Source organism: Trichosurus vulpecula, chromosome 6 (genome assembly GCF_011100635.1).
Source record: "Trichosurus vulpecula isolate mTriVul1 chromosome 6, mTriVul1.pri, whole genome shotgun sequence".
In the NCBI taxonomy this organism is placed as follows: Eukaryota; Metazoa; Chordata; class Mammalia; order Diprotodontia; family Phalangeridae; genus Trichosurus; species Trichosurus vulpecula.
The window spans coordinates 265100898-265122841 of record NC_050578.1 but is presented as its reverse complement, the minus strand read 5'-3'; the positions used below and the strand labels follow the sequence as shown (position 1 = coordinate 265122841).

General features: G+C 36.8%; 1 protein-coding gene and 1 pseudogene across 1 annotated transcript in view; both read left to right on the top strand.

The window, feature by feature from the left end:
- The window catches only part of LOC118855100 (olfactory receptor 14I1-like), a 30767-nt gene extending 16117 nt beyond the window's left edge, over positions 1 to 14650 (top strand). The window contains exon 3 of the mRNA XM_036765217.1: positions 14615 to 14650. Within this exon, the coding sequence (XP_036621112.1) occupies positions 14615 to 14650 (36 nt within the window). The remainder of the gene's footprint in view (positions 1 to 14614) is intronic.
- Positions 14651 to 14670: 20 nt separating this feature from the next.
- On the top strand, positions 14671 to 15520 carry LOC118855099 (annotated as a pseudogene).
- Positions 15521 to 21944: the final 6424 nt, after the last annotated feature.

The following is a 21944-nucleotide window of genomic DNA, read 5'->3' as shown; positions in this document are numbered from 1 at the left end:
AGAATTGGGGATAAAGAGAAAGAAAAAAAGGAATAATCTAAGGCCTCAAGGAACTATGTCATCATTTTTATTGTGCTTACATTCTAAGTAGCAATGCTAGTTGGGGATTCATTGTTTTGTTTTTAAAGTATTGCTTAAATTCTTACAAATTTGACTCTTTCTTTTGCATTATCTTTTATTTACATATCTGCTTTAATTTTGTGAAATTTGGTCAGTGGCGATTCTGTTTTTTTAATTTTGAAAGTTCAACATATAGCAGTATAATATCACAAATAAACTCAATATTTATCCAGTGTTTATTTAATTTGTTGAATATGGAGTGTGATTAGTCTATCAATAGACATTATATGGAAACTAGTCCATGGTACAATGAGTTTTTCTACTGAGATTTAGTATAGTACGACTCCATGATAATGGAAATAAGGTATTTTAGTAATATTATCAAATAATTACATAATAATCCCAATATTTCAAACCTGAGATATGGTTGTAATAGAACCTGGACAAGCACTAAGAGTCTGGGACTTAAAGGAATGCAAGCCAGCACGGTGTCTTTAGCACAGTGGGTTAAACAGGAAGCCCAAACAATAAACCCTTTCGGTGCAGATGGCCTCCTGATGTTTATTTAGAGATGTCCATCCAGAATGAATGAGAGAAGAAACACGTTAGAGTTTCCAAGCGAGAAACAACTGTGTCATATTATATTGATCAAGTGTAGGGTCTTAAGGAAACTTCCCCAACTTGTACCAAATTATCTAACAGAAGCCAAAGTTTAGAAAACCTAAAACTTTAGAGGCTCCTAGTTGAATTCTATAGAACAGTGGTTTCAAACACAAAAGGGCCACCAATTGGTTTATAAAACCATAAATTAACATTATCTATATTGTAATGTATCTTTGTGTTAAACTTTTCCCAATTAGATTTTAATGTGGTTTGAGTGAATGACATTCCATGGGCTACATGTTTGATGCCTCTGCCATAGACTTATTACATAGAGTTGTCTTTCAGATGATAACTGAAATAAGTAGTCAATGTTGCAAGACTACCTTTTCTATGCTCAGCTGGAGTATGCCAATAAACAACATCTCTAAGATATATACAAGCCAAGGTACTTTAAACAAAAACATAGCTTGAGTACAAAGACAATTTGAATTCCTGTATCCTGTATTAAATGGAGCAAAAGGTGTTTTTTCCTAAATAGTTAAAGTATCAATTTTAAAAGAACAATAAAGGAAAAAAAAAACAGGAAAAGAAATCAGAGGCTTATTGGAAAGGCTTGGAAAGAGAATTAACAGCTCAATACAGTAGGTACAAAACCAAATCCAATCGAAAGCATGTTATAGTAAATAGTATTTGTAATCATCAAAAGTTCATTTGTTTAGATTTCATAAAGGGAAATTGCAATGAAGGAAGAAGAGCAGCTGATAAACTTATTTTACCAGAGGCAAATTTAAGGGAGTTAACAGTAATTAATTCTATGGCCTTTATAAAAGGCCTAAATGCAAATGTCTATGAGCAAATATTCAGATTATGCAACTAGTTAGAGGAATGTGAGATCCTAACCCTAAATCTACCTCACAGGATTCACTGAGACATAGTAGGATGAAGCCCATGGCTGGCATATGGCTCTAGTTGAATATTCCTTATTCAACAGAAATGGGAAAAATGCAAGTGGGTTTGGGGAGCATTGTATATTAAAAAAGGTATAGTCATCTGAGAAAGTCTTCAATTGGTGGCAGAAGCATGATGGAGGTCAATGGGTTGAAGGATATTGGTGGGAGAAAGCGATATTATTTTGCTTTAAAAGTTGACCACAAATAAACTTGACAAAAAAGGTACTAAATAACTTGTTTGGAACTAGATCATAAGCCTGGCACATAGGCATTATAATCATTCAATAGATTTGGGAGACTTTATTATCCAGAATTTTCTGGATCTATTCCTTTCTGTCAAAATCAGAGCCAATACTAACTTCCTGATTTGCCTTAATGTTAATTCAATTCTTCTCAATATTGAAGGCCCAAAAAGGTAAATTCTAGTCTCAATTTGATTGTCACAAACAATGAAGAACTTGTCACTGGGCTGAAAATAATGGAAAATCTAAGGGAGAAATTTTTATGGTACAAGAAGAAACATGAAATTGATAGAGGTCTAGCATTTACCCAAGACTTTGAGGAAGTGGATTTCCAAAGTTTACAGAACAAATATATACATACATATATATATATATATATATATATATATATATATATATATATATATACACACACACACACACACACACACATATATATGTATATATGGATGTATATATACGTATATATACACACACATACATATATATACATATATATAGGTATATGTTGTTTTTAAATATTATTTAAATACTATTATTTTTAAATAGAATATACCCCATGGTACAGGGGAAGCTAGAATAGGATGGGAGGTGCTGAAGAATGAAATTCTAAGCAATAAAGAGAAACAGTTCCAGTGAGGAGGAAAACTGGGTTTTGTTGTAAGAGAATCATATGGATATACAGAGAATTCATTAGCTAACTGAGATTTTAAAAGGCAATCTACAGAAGATGTAAGGAACATCAGGAAACAGGATGAATATGAGTATGAAGTTGCCCTGTTAAAATAGTGTCCATAGTACAAAAGATAAGAATGAGCCAAGGCTGGTAAATAACTCTAAAGGCCTATCCTATGAGTTCTTAAAGATGAAGACATATTGACAAGTCCTGTTAGCAATGAATAAGCAACATATCTGAGCACCAGAACTAGAAAGAACAATGTACCAGAGCTCATAAGTTCTACCAAAATGTAACATCAGAATCAATATGAAAGACATGACTCTAAAACTATCCTCTGTTTTCTTACCTCAGTTTTCTAATATGTTTTTCAAAATTTTCACAATGTTCCCCCCTCAAATTCATGTGTTTGGTCCCGATTGGGGAAAAGCCATACAATGCATTAATAAGTGAAAAGTCAAAAAAAATTAAACTCTGTGAAAGGTGGAAGCCTGGACATGGTGACCTGTTAAAAATCATTGCTTAGATACTGAGTCATAGCTTAAGATAGTATGACCTATGAAAACCATAACAAGAATATCGTGACCCATATGGGACCGGTACATGGTCAATACAGAAACTTATGGTTTGCCATTACATCGTCTTAATTCCCAAACTCATTACTAATCAGAAAACCAAAAATATCCACTAAACTGTAGTGACACAATCTCTAACAGCTCCTCCCTGTTTCCTATAATTACCAAAGGGATTTTTTGGGTTGTTTTGCAGGGATCCACTGAACTGTTTGGCTGCTGTCCCAAACTGAAGATTGCCCCTGTTTTGTACATATTCATAATGATTGTTCAAATTATTACATACAACCTGTATGCAGATCCTTGGCTTCTTTCTTTGATATCAAAAAGAACACCCCATGGTTATGGGGGAGATACAGTGTTCCCCAGGCAGGGGAATTCCAGGAGCTACAGCTCTTATAAAACTTCTCATCTTTCAACAGTCATAGAAAGTGTGAACTCCCCAAAATCTTCCCTGAACGTGGAAATTTAAAAATAATCTTAGACTTTCCAAAGAAATTTTTTTGTACCTCATATCATGTAGTGTCTTTCATTATACTACTTAATATTCATTTTGAGTCTTTCTTCATAAAACAAGAGCTATTTAACAGCAGAAAAATCCTCCAATTTGACCTTATGCACATAAGAGAAGATCAATAAATTTATTGAGCTGAAGAGAAAGTCTTGTGATTCCCATGGTCTCTTTCTCTTATCATATTTATCTATTTAATTTATATTTCTCTAATGTCTATATTCTATATTGTTGGGTATTCTGATTCTCTACATAAAAGAAATTAACTCACTACTTGACTTTATAAGCCCAATGTGACTAGATAGATCAGTTGGTCTTAGATAAACATCTTGCTTAACAACACCCTGAAAATTCTTCCAGAATTCTAAATGAAAACTAGTTATGATTAATAATTTATGGGTTGTAGTTTGCTTATTTGTTTTATACTTGTTATTTTTATGATGACTACTTATGATTGTCACCCTTCTCAAATTATCTTATATCTTTTTATGTTTTTTTTAAATTTTTTTTTAAAATTTATTTAACGTATTTAGAATTCAGCATTGATTTTCACAAGAGTTTGAATTACAAATTTTCTCCCCATTTCTACCATCCCCCCACTCCAAGATGGTGTATATTCTGGCTGCCCTGTTCCCCAGTCAGCCCTCCCTTCTGTCACCCCACTCCTCACTCATCCCCTTTTGTCTCCCTTTCTTGTAGGGCAAGATAAATTTCTATGCCCCATTGCCTGTGTATCTTATTTTCTAGTTGCATGCAAAAACTTTTTTTTGTTTGTTTTTGAACATGTGTATTTAAAACTTGGAGTTCCAAATTCTCTCCCATCTTCCCTTCCCTCCCACCCTCCCTAAGAAGTCAAGCAATTCAACATAGGCCACATGTGTAACATTATGTATAACCCTTCCACAATACTCATGTTGTGAAAGACTAACTATATTTTTCTCCTTCCCAACCCATCCCCGTTTATTGAATTTTCTCCCTTGACCCTGTCCCCTCTACAAAGTGTTTCTTTTTGGTTACCTCCACCCCCATCTGCCTTCCCCTCCATCATCCCCCCTTTTTATCTTCTTCCCTCTTCTTTTCTGTGGGGTAAGATACCCAATTGAGTATGTATGGTATTCCCTCCTCAGGCCCAATCTGATGAGAGCAAGATTCACTCCTTCCCCCCTCACATGCCCTCTCCCCTCCTCCCACAGAACTGCTTCCTCTTGCCACCTTTATGCAAGATAATCCACCCCATTATATCTCTCCCTATCAACCTCTCTCAATATATTCCTCTCTCATCCATTATTTTGATTTTATTTGTTTTAGATATCTTCCCTTCATCTCCATCTCACCCTGTGCCCTTTCTCTCTCTCTCTGTCTCTCTCTCTCTCTCTCTCTCTCTCTCTCTCTCTCTCTCTCTCCCCGCATACATATATACAGACATACACATTCACTTATATATATATATACACACACATAAACATATATATATATACAATATGCATATGCATATTCCCTCCAGCTACCCTAATACTGAGGTCTCATGAATCATACCCATCATCTTTCCATGTAGGAATGTAAACAAAACAGTTCAACTTTAGTAAGTCCCTTGCAATTTCTTTTTCTTGATTACCTTTTCATGCTTCTCTTGATTCTTGTGTTTGAAAGTCAAATTTTCTATTCAGCTCTGGTCTTTTCACTGAGAAAGCTTGAAAGTCCTCTATTTTATTGAAAATCCATATTTTGCCTCGGAGCATGATATTCACTTTTGCTGGGTAGGTGATTCTAGGTTTTAATCCTAGCTCCATTGACCTCCGGAATATCATATTCCAAGCCCTTCTATCTCTTAATGTAGAAGCTGCCAGATCTTGTATTATTCTGATTATGTTTCCACAATACTCAAATTGTTTCTTTCTGGCTGCTTGCAGTATTTTCTCCTTGATCTGGGAGCTCTGGAATTTGGCGATAATAATCCTAGGAGATTTCTTTTTAGGATCTATTTGAGGAGGCAATCTGTGGATTATTTCAATTTCTATTTTTCCCTGTGGCTCTAGAATATCAGGGCAGCTCTCCTTGATAATTTCTTGAAAGATGGTATTTAGGCTCTTTTTATGATCATGGCTTTCAGGTAGTCCAATAATTTTTAAATTATTTCTCCTGGATCTGATTTCCAGGTCAGTAGTTTTTCCCATGTGATATTTCATATTGTCTTCCATTTTTTTCATTCTTTGGTTCTATTTTATAATATCTTGATTTCTCATATTGTCACTAGCTTCCACTTGCTCCAATCTAATTTTTAAGGTGGTATTTTCTTCAGTGGTTTGTTGCACCTCCTTTTCCATTTGGCTAATTTTGCCTTTCAAGGCATTCTTCTCCTCATTGGCTTTTTGGAGCTCTTTTGCCATTCGAGTTAGTCTATTTTTTAAGGTGTTATTTTCTTCAGTGTATTTTTCAGTATTTTTTTGGTTCACCTTTAGCAAGTCATTGACTTGTTTTTCGTGGTTTTCTCGCATCCTTCTCATTTCTCTTCCGAATTTTTCCTCTACTTCTCTAACTTGCTTTTCCAAATCCTTTTTGAGCTCTTCCATAGCCTGGGACCAGTTCATATTTTTCTTGGAGGCTTTTGTTGTAGGCTCTTTGACTTTGTTAATTTCTTCTGTCTGCATGTTTTGATCTTCTTTGTCACCAAAGAAAGAATCCAAAGTCTGAGACTGAATCTGGGTGTGTTTTCACTGCCTGGCCATATTCCCAACCAACTAACTTGACCCTTGTGTTTTTCGGCAGGGTATGACTGCTTGTAGACTAAAGAGTTCTATGTTCCAAGCTTGGGGGGATGTGACAGCTCTGCCACACCAGCACTCCTCCTTCCCCAAGAACCCCCAACCTGGACTGGGCTTAGATCTTCAGCAGGCTGTGCACTCCTGATCTGATCTGCCGCTTAATTCCTCCCACCAGGTGGCCCTGGGGTCGGAAGCAACTGCAGCTGCAGCTGCCCCACCTCCACGGAACAAGAACTCCTTCCACTCCCGCAGCTTTTCCCACTAACCTTCTCTGCTGTCTTTGGTGTTTGTGGGTTGAGAAGTCTGGTAACTGCTGCAGCTCACTGATTCAGGATGCTAGGGCCCGCTCCGCCTGGCTCCTGGTCTGGTTGGTCCTTGGCGCTCATGCTGGGCTCTGCTCCACTCAGCTCCACTCCCAGCTCCCAGCTCCCAGTTCTGTGTTTGATAGACCTCATCCAGAGACCATCCAGGCTGTCCTGGGCTGGAACCCCGCTTCCCTCGGCCATTTTGTGGGTTCTGCATTTCTAGAATTGGTTCAGAGCCATTTTTTACAGGTTTTTGGAGGGACTCGGCAGGGAGCTCATGCTAGTCCCTGCTTTCCAGCTGCCATCTTGGCTCTGCACCCTCTTATATCTTTTTTCTTGATTATAAATTGAATCCCCAAGGGAAAGGTGGTCTCCCTGAAGGCATGGAATATTTTTCATGTTTAGTTTTATAAACCCCGAATGAAGCACTGTATCTTTCACATAGGAAATCATTAATTAATATTTGCTTAATTTGTTGATATACTTTCTTTCCATTAATATTGTCTTTCTATAGAATGTGTGACATACAACATTGGATTCATCTATTTATATCTAGGCCAGTAGTGGACTAGTTGACCACTGAGTTCATTTTAATACCAATTTAGCCACTAATTGTTTACGGACCTTGAGGAAATATTGCTTTTTGATTATATCACCTCTGAAGTTTAGTGATTGCCCCAGAAGATCCTCATGCTTCCTATAAACTCTGACAACTTATAGTTCTATTAATTATGTTCTGTGAAATATTCCTGTTCTCAATTGAGTTCTAACAAGGTGTTGTCTAAGGAAACAGATAATTTTTCTTCTGGTTTCCTATCTTAATAAATTATTGACATTGAAAAAACAAGCATCATCATAATTATCATCACTCCCTTCAAGTTATTATTTTCTCATATTTAAATTTCCATCTGCTGTGTCTGTGGACATCATCATTTTTGCTGGACATCATTTTCATTCCACATTAGGATAGAGATTTTGAGTCATTAATGGAGAACTCAATTGAGAATGTTTACAATTTTTATGGTTACCATATGGTTACTACATTATTATATTTTGTTTTGGTTTGATTATTTTGTTTGTTTTTGGTTTTATTTTTATTTTTTTGCTTTTCAGTCATCATTGTAATCATAACATTTTATCTATACTAACCCAAATTCTCTCAGTGCTTAAGCCTACATTTCAAAATCAGTTTCCTTTAAATTAGGCACCACCAAGAAATTCGAGGAAACCTGTCTTCAATGTTCCAGAGTGACTTCTGAATGTTATAATGAGGCAAAAGATAGCAGAGCTCTCAGAAGCTCAGTCAGTCATGATACTTTTATGGAGTACCTCCTCTGTGTTGGGTTATGGAACAAGAGCTGTCAGGATGGACCTATCTAGGTACCTATAATAGTTTGACATTGACTGATCAATGGAACTCTAATGTATTATAGAATGAGAACATTCAAAGACCAGATGTCATCTGGGTAAGGAACTTATAGAAGGAAGAATTTTAACAGCATATAAATGTTTTCAGAGCAAATTCTGGGCATTTGGAAGTTTTTGGTCCTTCCAGGTGGTGTCATCTGGGGAGTGGTATGGTCATTGCTCCTCTGGCTAACACTCTAGTCTTTATCCAGGAAGGGCCACTGATCCCTTGGGACTGGAAGTGATACTACCCCTTAGGGCTTCCACTCCCTGTTGAAAGAAAAGCTTCTTCCTGCCCTTGACCTATGACCCATAAGAGGTTATATTCAATGGAGATGACAAAGAGTGTCTGTTCCTACATCCAGTGCTAGCACAGCAGACCCCTAAAGTCTCTTTCAGTTGCCAGCCCCCTTGACATCTCTGACTTAGGAGTTCACAAAGCTGTTGCTACTTCTGTCATCACCACCTAGTCTTACCACTTGTGTTTCAACCATGTGGTCTCTGGATCAGCTTCTACCCCCATATCATAGGTATCTCTTTCCAAACTCCAAAGTTGTCTTGACCTAGAAGAATGTCTCATTGTGACCTTGTGTTGGCTCTGCCACTCCAGGATTTGATTTGAGGCATTATTTTAAAACTGTTTGGAGAGGAATATTGGGAAGGCTCAGCTGAGTGCTTTCTCTACTCCAGCATTTTGGCTCTGCCCCTGTAAGACTCCGGACTCCTTTCTGAAGAATAAGCATCTCCCTCAAATTCTTTTGTCCAAGGATTTGACTTGACTTAAGCCAGCATGGGGGATGGGGGTGGGGACAGATCGAAAAAGTCAACAGTCTGTAATAAAAGAGGAGTTTTAACCATACTTCGCTTACTCGTCATCTTCTTAGCAGCCACCATGTTTTTTTCACCAGAAACCATCTCATAAAGAAGACTGAGCAAGTCTATGGAGAATTGGGCAATTTGTTTCTCTTTCAATAAGGAGGTCACTGCCTGTCAGATATCAAAACAACCAAGTAAATAATAAAAAGAAATGGAGATAAATACAACCCGGTCTGAGATAGAGAAACCAAATGGAAAATGAATTACAAATAAAAATTCCTGGCATCGGCCAATGTCCTTATGATTTGCAAAATATTTAAAGTTCAATTAATAGCAATAAAAATACCTAAACAGAATTTTGTATTTATGCTCCAAAAATCAGTACTTGATGAAAAATGATTCTGTCAAATATCCTTTATGAAAAAAAATTCTCAGTACTCAGTCAAGGGAGGACAAAGCAGGGATAGGGAATTATAGGCTGAACTTAGTAATTAATGTTGACAGAAAAATTTTAAATACATTTTTAACCAATTCATTAGATGCATCTTTCTATATCTAGAGCTCCAACAAACTGCCAATATATCTATTTCAATTCAAGTGTATATGAAGACATGCATTCAAGTAAGTATGATATTTTTATATAGATACATACATGCATATATATATATGCAGCAGCATGTGAAATAAAGAAATTAATGGAAATCTAGATAGTAACATAGAAAGATAGAAATGCAGGAGAAAGTGAGAGAAATACACACGGAGAGACCAAGAGATAGAAACAGAGAGAAGGAAATACGGTGTAGTATTACTGTTCAAGAGTAGGCCTTTCAAAGAGGAGACCTTGGCTTCAAGTCTTGACTCTTCCATGTGTTGATCATATGATGCCAGGCAGGTGATTGAGCCTCTAAGTGCTCTAGGCAGCTCTCTAAGACTAAAAATGGCAAAGCAGGTGGAGTCTGCAATGAAAATGGGAGATTACTTCATCTCCTAAACAGATTTTCCCTATATCAGTGAAATAATTTTGATCAAACTTTGATTCTATTAAAGAAGCCATAATTATTATTCTAGATCTGGATCTAGGTATTTATCTATGTATATATTTATATGAAGTAATATAAATGCAAGTGTACAGAACCCCTCTTGGCACCTTTTCCCAATATCCATTCACATTCCCTGGCTGAGTCTCCAGGAATTGGCTACTACTAATACTGTCAGGCTTCTGGGAGCAAATCCAAGGTCTAGAACATTGCTAATCCTGTTAATTCAGGAGCTCTGACAATGTTCCTCACTACCAATTAGGAAGTTAAACTTAGGAAACCTTGTTGAAGGGGCAAATTTATGTGATGTATGTGTATGTGTGTGTGTGTGTGTGTGTGTGTATTTGTGTGTCTATGTACAGAAACACACCTTTACATATAGATAGTCATGTATGTTGTTTTATTACTGTTATAATCATGTTATATAAATGCATGTATGTATACATACGTATATAACACACATGTACATATATATGAGTGTATTTTTAACTCAAGCATTCTATTGCATTTGGTAAATAATTTTTAAAAAGCACATGTAACCTCTATACAGACAATGCACATGCCTATATATGTGTATATGTATATAAATTTGGAACATACATGGCCATATGTACATGGCATATGTATGTGAATGTATATGTGTATATGCATATATAGCATGTATTCCTAATTTATGTATATACACACATATATTAGCATATACATTGTGAGTGCATGTACCTTAAAAGTACATTTTTGCAGTTTCCCAAATCCAATTGACTGTCTGCTGCTTGACAGCAGTGACCCTGTTTCTGACTTAAAAAACAACAATCCCATTCACTTATTCTTATGGTTGTTTTCTGTGCCTTGTTTATCCCCATTCCAGTCCACCCTTTGCTGAACTATCATATTGGTCTTCTCAAAGCATGGATTTGACCATGTTATTTCCCTATATAATAAATTTGACAGAAGGATCCATCAAAAAAAATACTCCTTTCACATGGAGAAAAAATTATGGCAATCCCCCCCTGCCATATACCTACTTTCTTTCTATTAGTACATTTATGTATTTGTGTTTATATGTGTATATACATATAATATACATATATATACACACATGCATATATACACATGCATAATATATATACATATATATAATATGTTTTGACCAAAAATAAACTGCTATTATTTCATTAGTATCTGTCTGTGTGCATGCATCTGTGTATATGTATGTGTATGCCAGATGACAGATACTAAAGAAATGCTAGTAGATATTTGACCCCCAAAAGTCCATACATTTTTATGCATATTAAATAAATATTTTATGTGTGTATACACAAAGAGATATTTATTCATATATATATCCATATGGAGGTGACAGACAGACAGACATGCATATCGATGTACACTTAGTATTTTTATTCACGAAGATCAAAGTCTCTTCTCTAAAGTACCTTTAAAAGAATCTAGGTTAAATAGACTTGCATTTTGGACAATATTGAAGGCTACATGGAAGATACTCATGGACCATGGAAGTCCTAATCGACCATATAAGTTTAAAGGGTGAACTCCTTTCTCAATGTCATTAACGAAAGGACCTCTACCTGAACTAATTATACTCAAGGGAAAGGTCAGAGAATGTGTGGCTAATAAGGATGAGATTATAACCTTGGCTCCTCTTGGGACTTCAGGAGGCATATTTCCAAAGGTCATTGGACAGTATATATCCACTCACTTATTGTGCATCCAATATTTCAGCAAATCTAGTAGCTTCAGATGGCATACTTTCAGCTCCCTTTGCCCTTTGAACCAATTTAGTAAAAATAGAGAATCTTTGGATGATGTGTAGCACCTGAGATTCAGAAGAAAAAAAAATCAATACAGACTCAGAAAGGAGAAATGCCACAAGTCTTCACTCAGGTATTGTTTTGTCTGATATTCGAATTCTGAATGACCAATTTGCTTAGTTAATAAAGTGGGTGTTAGAAGTCTTGGGTTTGATCTCTGCATGTGGCATTACTCTTTAGAGAGTCATTGTTGTATGACAAACTTGAATTAAGGAAAACTGCAGCTTAAATCCTTCCTCTAGGATATAGAAGCTATGTAACTGATGACTGGTCATTTAGCCTCTCTGAGCTTCAATTTCTCATCCACAGTATGGGCATGATACCTGCAGCATCTCACAGAGTTTGTTTGAGCCATGAACATGATATTTGTAAAATATTTCACAAAACAGTGTCAGGTATATTTTAGTTATTATTATTGTTCTATCCTACAGACACCACCTCTAGCTCTGGTAACTTCAGATAGTGCAGATTGGGATGAACTGTACAAATTTTTAGCAAAGTGGAATAAGTTTTGCTCTCCCCCTCTCTCAAGATTGTGAGTAAGTACCCAGTGAAATGAATTACTTTGGAGAAAGTTTAACTTATTATGAACATGTTTTGTGCTCATAAAATAATTGCTGTCATAAATATTCTCATTATAATAATATAATCACTATCATTATTATTTAACAGGCAGCATGACAGTATCTAGAAAAATTACCTTGCAGGAAAAAAGACCTAAATTCAAATCCAGACTGTGAGAGAAACTGTTTTTTTGTGCCTCTAGCCAAATCACTTAACTCTCCAGGACTTGAGTCCACTAAGACTCTTATTTGTTGGTATCACTGAAGTTGCAGGAGAGATTTTCTGCACTGCTGTATTCCTACTTTGATAAAATCACACATCTCATTAAATATTAATATTAAAGAATGCATATACTGTATCAAATACATACATACACACATAATGCTTATATACATACATACACATATATACCCCCACACATATGCTTATATGCACTTTAAGAGCAAGATAATGATTTCCAATGTAAATGACAAGGGATAATCAGATGTTCTCATTCTTTTGAATGCCTTGGACTTTTCATTCTTTGGCTTGAACACACATCTCTCATGTCATGAAAAATTGCACACTCCAAAAATAGTGAAAACTTAAACTAAATGATCCAAGTTATTAAAGTAAGACAGGAAAAAAAAAGACTGTCCCAGCAGTATCTCTGAATATACATATGGTGATTAGTGTAACTTACAGGAATGAATACATCTGAATTGATTACTTATAGTAATAATGTCAGGGTGATGAACATAGATTTGAGGAAGGAAGACTGGAAATCTACTGGAAGCAAAAGTCTTTACAGCAAATCCTTGGAGATTGTCAATGGACTGCAGAGGACAATGAGATATGCTATCAAAGCCACTTTTAGGCAGTGAGGAATTTTTTATTACTACAACAAGTGATAATGACAATAATTCATAAGAATACAGCTCCTTGAAATTTTCAAAGATTTATGTTTGCTTTTTTTGAAGCCAGTATTTCCTATTCTAATTATTTTCAAGGAAAAATTAAAGGATTTAAAGCAATTAATTATGTCTATGCTTTTGAGTAGATCCAAAGGAAAGAATGCTACATTTGGATTCTGAAGGTCTGAGATTACAAACTGGCTTTGCTGCACACTGCCTGCACTACCCAAGAAAATCCTGTGTCTCCCTAGGTGGCCTCTGTAATTAAAAGAGCTGGGAATATGAACTCTAAAATCCCAAGCAGCTCTGAGTTTCTAATACTATAATTTGATTTAGTAGATCCCTCCAAATAGTCAGAAATTCATGTCCTACAGGGCCTCAGCAATTCTTCACTTGTTTATTAAAGAACTTCTGACCATTCAGTAGCAGGGGTGGGCAATGTGTGGCCTCAAGGTCATCAATTGTTGCCCTTTGGCTGAATCCAAAATTCACAGAACAAATCCTGTTAATAAAAGTATTTATTCTGTAACACTTGGACTCAGTCAAAAGGTGCCACCGAAGGACCTAGAAGGCTACATGTGGCCTCAGGGACACAGGTTCCCCACCCCTGTGGTAGAGGTTTTAGATAGGTCCTACCTTTCCAGAGTCTGAAATAGACGCAAGAGCTCTGATGTCCTGGAGAATGGAAAGGCATGTGTGCATGGAATAGAATGAGGTGGGAAACCTGCAGTCTTGAGGAGACATATGACCTTCTAAGTTCTCAAGTGTGGCCCTTTGACTGAATCCAGACTCCACAGAACAAATCCCTTTAAGAAATGAATTTGTTCTGTAGAACTTGTATTCAGTCAAAAGGCCACAGCCAAGGACCTAGAAGATCATGTGTGGCCTCGAGGCTGTAGGTTCTCCACCCCTGGAATAGACAGTGTCAAGGTGCCTGAAGTCTCACTGAAAACTAAAATTTTAGTTAGCACAGTGTATCTGCTACAAAGTATTCAATCGATGGTCTATTTGTTCATCTATCTAACAACTATGATCTATCTGTATGTTTGTATATAGATGCATTTTGCATTGGGGTATGCTGATATCTTTCAAAAGATAACCAATCTAGGGATAGCAGTGGTGTGTTTGTGTGTGTGTGTGTGTGTGTGTGTGTGTATAGGGCAAGTCAGGAGTGGAGGTCCTGTTGAGTAAGTCAATACAAGGAGGCTCAGGTTGTACAATGGGATAGATATTTTCAATGTATGAATAGATTGTGGCTGCAGTAGAATGGTAGGTCATATTATGGCCTTTTGGAATGTTGTGATTACCTCTCTGACATGATGAGTAAGAATAAATTTATGTTCATGACATTTTTTTATGTAATAAAGTGCTTCTGTTCTCTGCTTTTTAGGATTTGGTATCCTCTAGTCATGTTGTTTCCATATGAATTCTAGGACCCCAGAAGACATGAGTAATTGTACGATCATCATGGAATTTTTCCTTAAGGAGTTTTCCAGCAATCGAGAGCTCCAGGTCTTACATGCTGTACTTTTTCTGTTGATATATATTTCATCTCTGATGGGGAATCTCCTCACCATCGCTGCCATTGTCACTGACCTACACCTTCATTCTCCAATGTATTTTTTTCTGATCAATTTATCTCTGTTGGATCTTGGCTGCATCTCAGTCACTCTTCCCAAATTCATTGTGAATTCCCTGACAGGCAATCAGTCCATTTCTCTTCATGGCTGTGCTTCTCAGATTTTCTTTTTTATTTTCTTTGCTACAACAGAATTTGCTTTGCTTGTGGCTATGTCCTATGACCGCTTTGTGGCCATCTGCCACCCATTGCACTATGGTGTCACCATGACCCCACTCCGCTGTCTTTGGGTGGCAATTGTTTCATGGGTTAGTGGGCTCCTCTATTCAGCTATGCATACAGGGAACATGTTCCATTTGCCTTTCTCAGGATCCAATATGATCCAACAGTTTTTTTGTGACATCCCTCATATATTGAAGGTCTCATCTTCTGAGGTTCATGATACTGAGTAGGTACTCCTTGCCATTGGTTCAACTTTAGCTTTATTCTGCTTTGGATTTCTAATTATATCCTATACTTATATCTTCTCCACCGTATTTAGAATGCCCTCTGTGGAAGGATGCTACAAAGCCTTGTCTACCTGTTCACCACAATTGATTATCCTCATCTTATTCATTCTTGCTGGCATGGTCACACTCTTGGGTCCTGTATCAGACACTTCACCCATCCAGAATCTTCTAATTTCAATGATTTACACAATATTGCCTCCATTCATAAACCCTATTATTTATAGTCTGAGAAACATGAAAATCAAGGTTGCACTAGGTAGGATAATCAAAATGGCCTTTTTTCCCAAGAAGGAAATATCTATCTTTGAAAAACTTAAGAAGTAAGAGAATGTAAGAATGAAATATTGCATTGACAAGGTAAAGAAAAAGTTAAAAGTGAAATTAAAAGTTAATGTTTCATCTACAAATGAGAAATAAAGCATCCAAATATTCAGCTTGGGAAAATGTTTCATTTCAACATAGGAATCATTTTGTAATGTTATTTATTATTCATTTGTTATTTTGACACATTCTAAGGGACTGTATAAACTATTTTTCTCTTTGAGAATGAAGGACAAACCACAGATTGTGAGTAGTCTGAGCTGCTTGAATGGGTAACTACCTGACCAGTTTTGGTTGGCCAGTTGGGTAGCTCCTCTCGTCTCCTCCCCTCCCCTTCTCTTCCCTCCCCTCTACTCTCCTCTCCTCCTGTCTCCTCTCCTCTCCTCTGCTCTCCTCTCCTCTCCTCTTGTTCTGCCCAAAGGAATGTAAATATTGCTGGTGGAAAGCTATCTGGTCAGCTTGGGGTTTATTGGCTACATTTCTTTCTGAAAGATGAAGCCTTAAACCCAATTCACTCTGAATCTCATGGATTGGACAGCAATAGGTCCCTGCCCAAGCACCACTTAATTGTTAGTGTTTGGGCCCTCCTGACTCAGAGTGAATGTAAACAGTAACTATTTCTCTTCTGGCTAGCAACCCTGAGAGTCTTCCCCTGCTGGTTTGATTTTTTTTTAATTGAAAGGCCATTTCTTCATTCATATCTCGAAGAGGCCTATTTACTAAAAGGGAATTGCATCACTCAAAGTGAGAACCTGAAAAGACCTTAACTTAAAAAGGGCCAAGGTCTTTCATTGCATCTTGGGACATATCTAGTCATCCTGATCAATATCTGGCCACTAGACCCACATGACTCTGGAGGAGAAAGTGAGGCTAGTGACTTTCCACAGACCTGCCTCACTCAAATCAAAGTCTATTGCAAGTCATGTCCTCATCTCCCTGGTGTCATAGTCCTCTTCAAGAAGAAAGGACAAACCACATTCTGCCATGGACCTGAAACAAAGGATTGTAATCAGTACACAACTGAAAGGAGGATTGATTGTTCCCATGTGCATTTCCTTACATAATTCTGAATGATAATACAAGAATTTGCTTCCAAGAACACACTTTAGCTACTCACCAGGACATCTTCAGAGATGCTCTTTTATATGCCAGAATTGATTATTACCAACCTTAGCTGTTTCAAAAATACTTCTACTTCAAAATTCAGTTCAATTATCAGCACCTTCATGGGGCTTTCCATTATCCTTCATTGAAAATTTTTTTTATTAATGCATTTGCTAACATTTTATTTGTAGTTTGGTTTCATGCTTGGGCCATAGGGGTTAGAGACCATACAAGGGGTCCTTAATGAATTGATTTTCCCTAGAAAAGTTTCAGTGTTTTGACCTCAGTATCAGGTGAGTTCTTCAAATTAGCTTGATGGATTAGAAGGAACTCAGCCATTATCATTTTGTGGCCTTTTTAAAAAGTGAGATAAGATTCTCTGAAAAAAAAAATCATTGCATCTGGAATGCAAGTGAATCCTAGCATTTGAAAATGGAATAAAAACCCCATTCTCAAGGGAAAATATGTTCTTAGATTCTGGGGACCACAAGGGGGGATATGTGCATTTCTCTATTTTCCATTTCTTCTAAGTAACTTAAAGTGTTCTATAATAGAACAATTTGCCAAAGGGGAAACATCAGGGAATGGACTCAGTAAGTGGTGGTAGAGGATAGCTCTGTCATTAGAGTTCTGTGAGTGAAGGGAGAAATCAGCCTTTCCTTTTAGGAGATGAGTTAAGAACAGGAACTGACTCAGGAAACTTCCCAGCAAGTACCTCTCACAAAGGGGGAACAGCATGAGCATATCCTTAGAAAGTAAGGGTCAAAAGGATCCTGCTCTGCCTGAGAAGTGGGTTGCCAAGACCAAATATAATCTCAAACAGCCATGCCTCTGCAAGTGTATTCTGTGTACAGCCATTTTATCCACTGATTCTGTGCACAGCTCTTGGACAATGAACTTCAGACTTATGGGAGGTGGGATATTTTTTTCCTAGTGTTCATATGATATTGTCTCAGTAAATACCTTTGCTTTGAGCTAATTATATCTACTACTTGAATATTTAAAGTAAGAACATCAGCATCTGTTCTTGAAGTATAATTTTAAAAATTTGGTCACATGGAACATGTTGATCCCTGATCACTACATCATTTGGGGGACTTACTTTCTGAATCTGGGGGATCACAAAGGAAGGTGCTATAATTATATGCAAGACTGTTAAAGGGAAGAGACGTTAACTTAATTAACTTTAGAATCACAGTCCTCTTGCTTCATGTTTTCTTCTAATTTTATTTTTTATATTTTTAATCCTGATCTCCCTTTTCTACACAGATTGGAAGTACAATGTATACTAGCAAGCCTGACCTAAGTGATGATTAGCACAAAAAAATTGACCTGCTTCATTTCTAACTTGGGCCAGTTTGCCTCTCCAGGGCAGGCTGGTTTCCCCACCTCCTTCCTAGAGGCTCATTATATTGGTATCAGATTTATTTCCAATACTTGATGCTCCACTGGCTTGAGCCCTATGGTAGCTCAGAGCTTCAAAGCCCCAACTTTCTGATTAGCAAGTGAAAGGTCCTTTCCCCAGCACACCCTGCTTGCATTATCTTTTCCCTGTGCTTACAGGAAACACTTTATTTGTATTCTCTAACACAGTTATCCTGAATTGTTAAATGCTAATGTTATCTTTGTATATGTCTTATTCACTCACAAAATTTTAAATTCCTTGAGAGCAAGTAGAACAATTTTAGCATATTTAAATATTATATCTTCCTTAGTATCCAGCAGAGTGCTCTGATCAAGCTTCATAAGTGCTTGTTACATTGAAAAGTTATTTCAGGCAATAATAGGGAAATGATTTGTGGGCCTAGTTTTTTTTTTAACATTTTTTTTTGTGTGTGTTGTCTTCTGCCTTAACATAGCCTAAGTAGTATATTAATTCCTTGAGTTAGAGATTGGATGGTTTTATACTCCATTTGTTGTCCCCTGATCCTGGCACCTATTCCGAGGACCTACTGAATATTTGCCTAGTTTGAATCACCGTGTCTGTTAGGAAAGTCTTCCAATGATTCCTGCTACATGACCCAGTAGTTAGCTCTATTTAGGGCCTACTAATGGTTGACAGGTTCAGAACACTCACTAGGTTCTAGCCTCCAATTCAGCTATATGTAGACTTTATGCCTTTGAAGAAATGATTTGCCTTGGCCACTTGCCCTCAACTTTAAAATAAGGGGTTTGATGTGAATAATGGCCAAAGTTCACACTGTCCATTCCTGTAATTGTTTTGTTTTGTTGTTGTTGTTGTTCTTTTAAATATGGCTGTGCTTAGTCTGATTTTTTTCCCAATTCTGTTCTCAGCATGTCCAGGGTAATTGAGTCTAGGAAGTTATTGTTTGCAGTCCTATGTTTATCTCCCCTCCCCACAAAAATATCTGTGTGAAAACTTTTAAAAAAAACTTTTGTTAAGTCATTCATTCAGCAATTTTATCATGTATGAATTCATTGAAGCCTTTCTAAGTGGCACCATCTTGGTCATAACAGTCCAAGGATAATTAAAAACAATCAAACCTGAATGACAGAATTCTAAGTTCCATCCATACTAACCTTGCTGCTGTTCTTTGACCCTGACATTTCATCTCTCACCTTCCACATGCTGCCTCCAGCAGCAAGAATTTCCTATCTCCCACAGGCCTCTTAGAATCCCAAGCTGCCTTCAAGGTTTTCCTCCAGAGCCACCTCCAACAAAAAGCTTATCGCAATGTGTTGTTGTTTTCCTCCACATGGATTTTTAAAATTTCTTTGTATGAGTTTTCTATTAATTTACTTCTGTAGATGTTCTCTTCTACTTGGAATAAATGATCTCTAATGTTCCTTCAAGCAGTATATCTATGCTTATATGTCACATTATTGTCATTTCTGCATCAAAACTTATCGAGATAGGAGTCTCTTCTCATTGGCTGTGATGAATGCTCTGCCCTACATGAGGGTCAGGAAAGAGTTGGTGAGAGTGGAAGAGCTGTAGCTTTTTCAATCCCCTTTGAAGCTCTTCAAGTTTGAAGTCTTTTTTAGGTCTTTTTCAAGCATTGAGTTGCTTTGCACACTTCTGGCTTCCAGCTTCAAGAAGAAAAATGAGAGAGGAGAGTAATCTAGAATTATGCCTAAAGACTTATTAAACTGCCTATAACCTTGTATTATTTATTTTTTATTCTGTAAATTAAAATTAAATAAGTAAAAATTAAAGTGGTCAAGTCTGGATACAGAGCTTGAGATCACCCTTCCCCCAATAATAATGACAAATTGAGTTAGATTGAACCCAATAATATCTCCTAGACTCATGAGATTTCAAGGAGCAGACAGATATAATTTTAGTCCAGTATTCCTTCTATCTGTGGAAAGCAGAGTGGTGGCTTCTGGTCCCTATAGCTTCCTATGCTCATCTTTCTCTATCCTTTTCTCCTTCTAAACTTCCTCATTTTGGCACCACCATTCTCCACATCATCTACGCTTTTATCCTCAGAATCATCTTTGCCTCCATATTCTCCAACCAATCAGTCCGTCCATGTCTATTTCTTTTTCTGGAACAATAACTGGGCTCTTTGAATGATTATTGCTCACAGAAGAAGGATAATGTCAGCTCTTCTCTGCCCTGTGCAATTTGCTGCTTTCCATTGTTAAATCTGGCCAACTGTATCTTAAACCTCATTCCTTGATATTTATCTGTTATCTCTAGAGAAATGATGTCAAATGGTGGCCGCTTTAAGTTACACATTGATTTAGAACACTATATATTCATTTTATCTGTGTTTTATTGAAATTTAAATTTATTTTGTTAAATATTTCCCAATTTCATTTTGATCTTTTTCACATTCTGGAGTGTTGTGGGCTGCATGCAGCCTGGGGATTGCATGATTCACCTCTTTGCTCTAGACTATACCCTACAGGGTCCACTCAGAAAATATTTATGGGTGGATTTTTCTGATAGTGTCTTTTCCTCTAGTACATATAATCCAGAATGTCCTCTACTTTCCAATGACCTACAAACAGTTCTCATTCTAGTACTCAGGCATTTAAGAGTTTCCAAGGCAGAGGATGCCAATTCTGCCTCCTAAAAATCTCAAATTACAGTCAGACTCTCCTTACTCTGTCTTCCTCTGGAAATGGAAACTCTTAATGTAGCCCAAGGTCCAGTTTGCTTACTGGACTGACACATGGTAATTCTGATTTATTTTCTGGTTCCAGATTTTTTTTTTCAATAAACTGCCATTGTATTTTATCTCCTCTACATTGTACTCATGACAACAATTCCTTGCAAAAAAGTGCAACATCTTACATTTATCCATATTGAATTTCTCCTTGTTGCCTTTGTCCCTGTGTTGTCTTTTTGGTTGCTTACATACACTATGTTAAATATGCCCTCTAGCTTTGTGGCATATGCACAGCTGATGAACATGCCATCTCTGCATTTTCCCTAATCATTTATAAAAATGTTTAACAACAAATGGTCAAGCACCAATGTCTGGGGTACTGTCCTAGAAACCTGCTCCACTAGAACTGAAGCATTAAAAACTACTCATTAAGTCTGGCCATCCAACCAATTCCAAATCCAATTAATTTTATGGTAAGCAATGTGGTATGGTAAATAAAATTTTGGCCTTAAAGCCAGGAAGACCTGGGTTCAAAATCCAACTGTTGATAAACTCCAACACATTGGCTATGTGAACCTGAGCAGTTAGAAACTCTAAGTACTCTGATAAATTCCTAACGGGCAGAGAAGGTGATGATCTGTGATTGTGGAGGGACTTTCCTCACTTGTGATTTTTCAACATTAAAAAAAAAATCACAGATGAAGATATATATCCAGACACAAATGTGTTCATATGTATAAAATATGTGTGTGTGTATATATGTATATGTATATACATATATATACACACACAATTATGTATATTTACCTATAATTGCATGCATATATGTGTACACGCACAATGTATATCTGTGGATGCATACATGCATGTTTATAGAACACCCGCCTGTGCTAAGTACTGTACTAAATACTTTAAACAAATATTACTGCATTTCATACTCACAATAATCTTAGAAGGCAAGTACTATCATTATCTACATTTTACGGTTGAAGAAACTGAGGCAAATAGAAGTTAAATGATTTATCCAAGGTTATCTATCTAGTGAGGCTAGCTTTGAATGCAAGTCTTCATGACTCTAGGACCAGCAATCTACCCACTATACTACTAACATCCTTGTCCATCTAT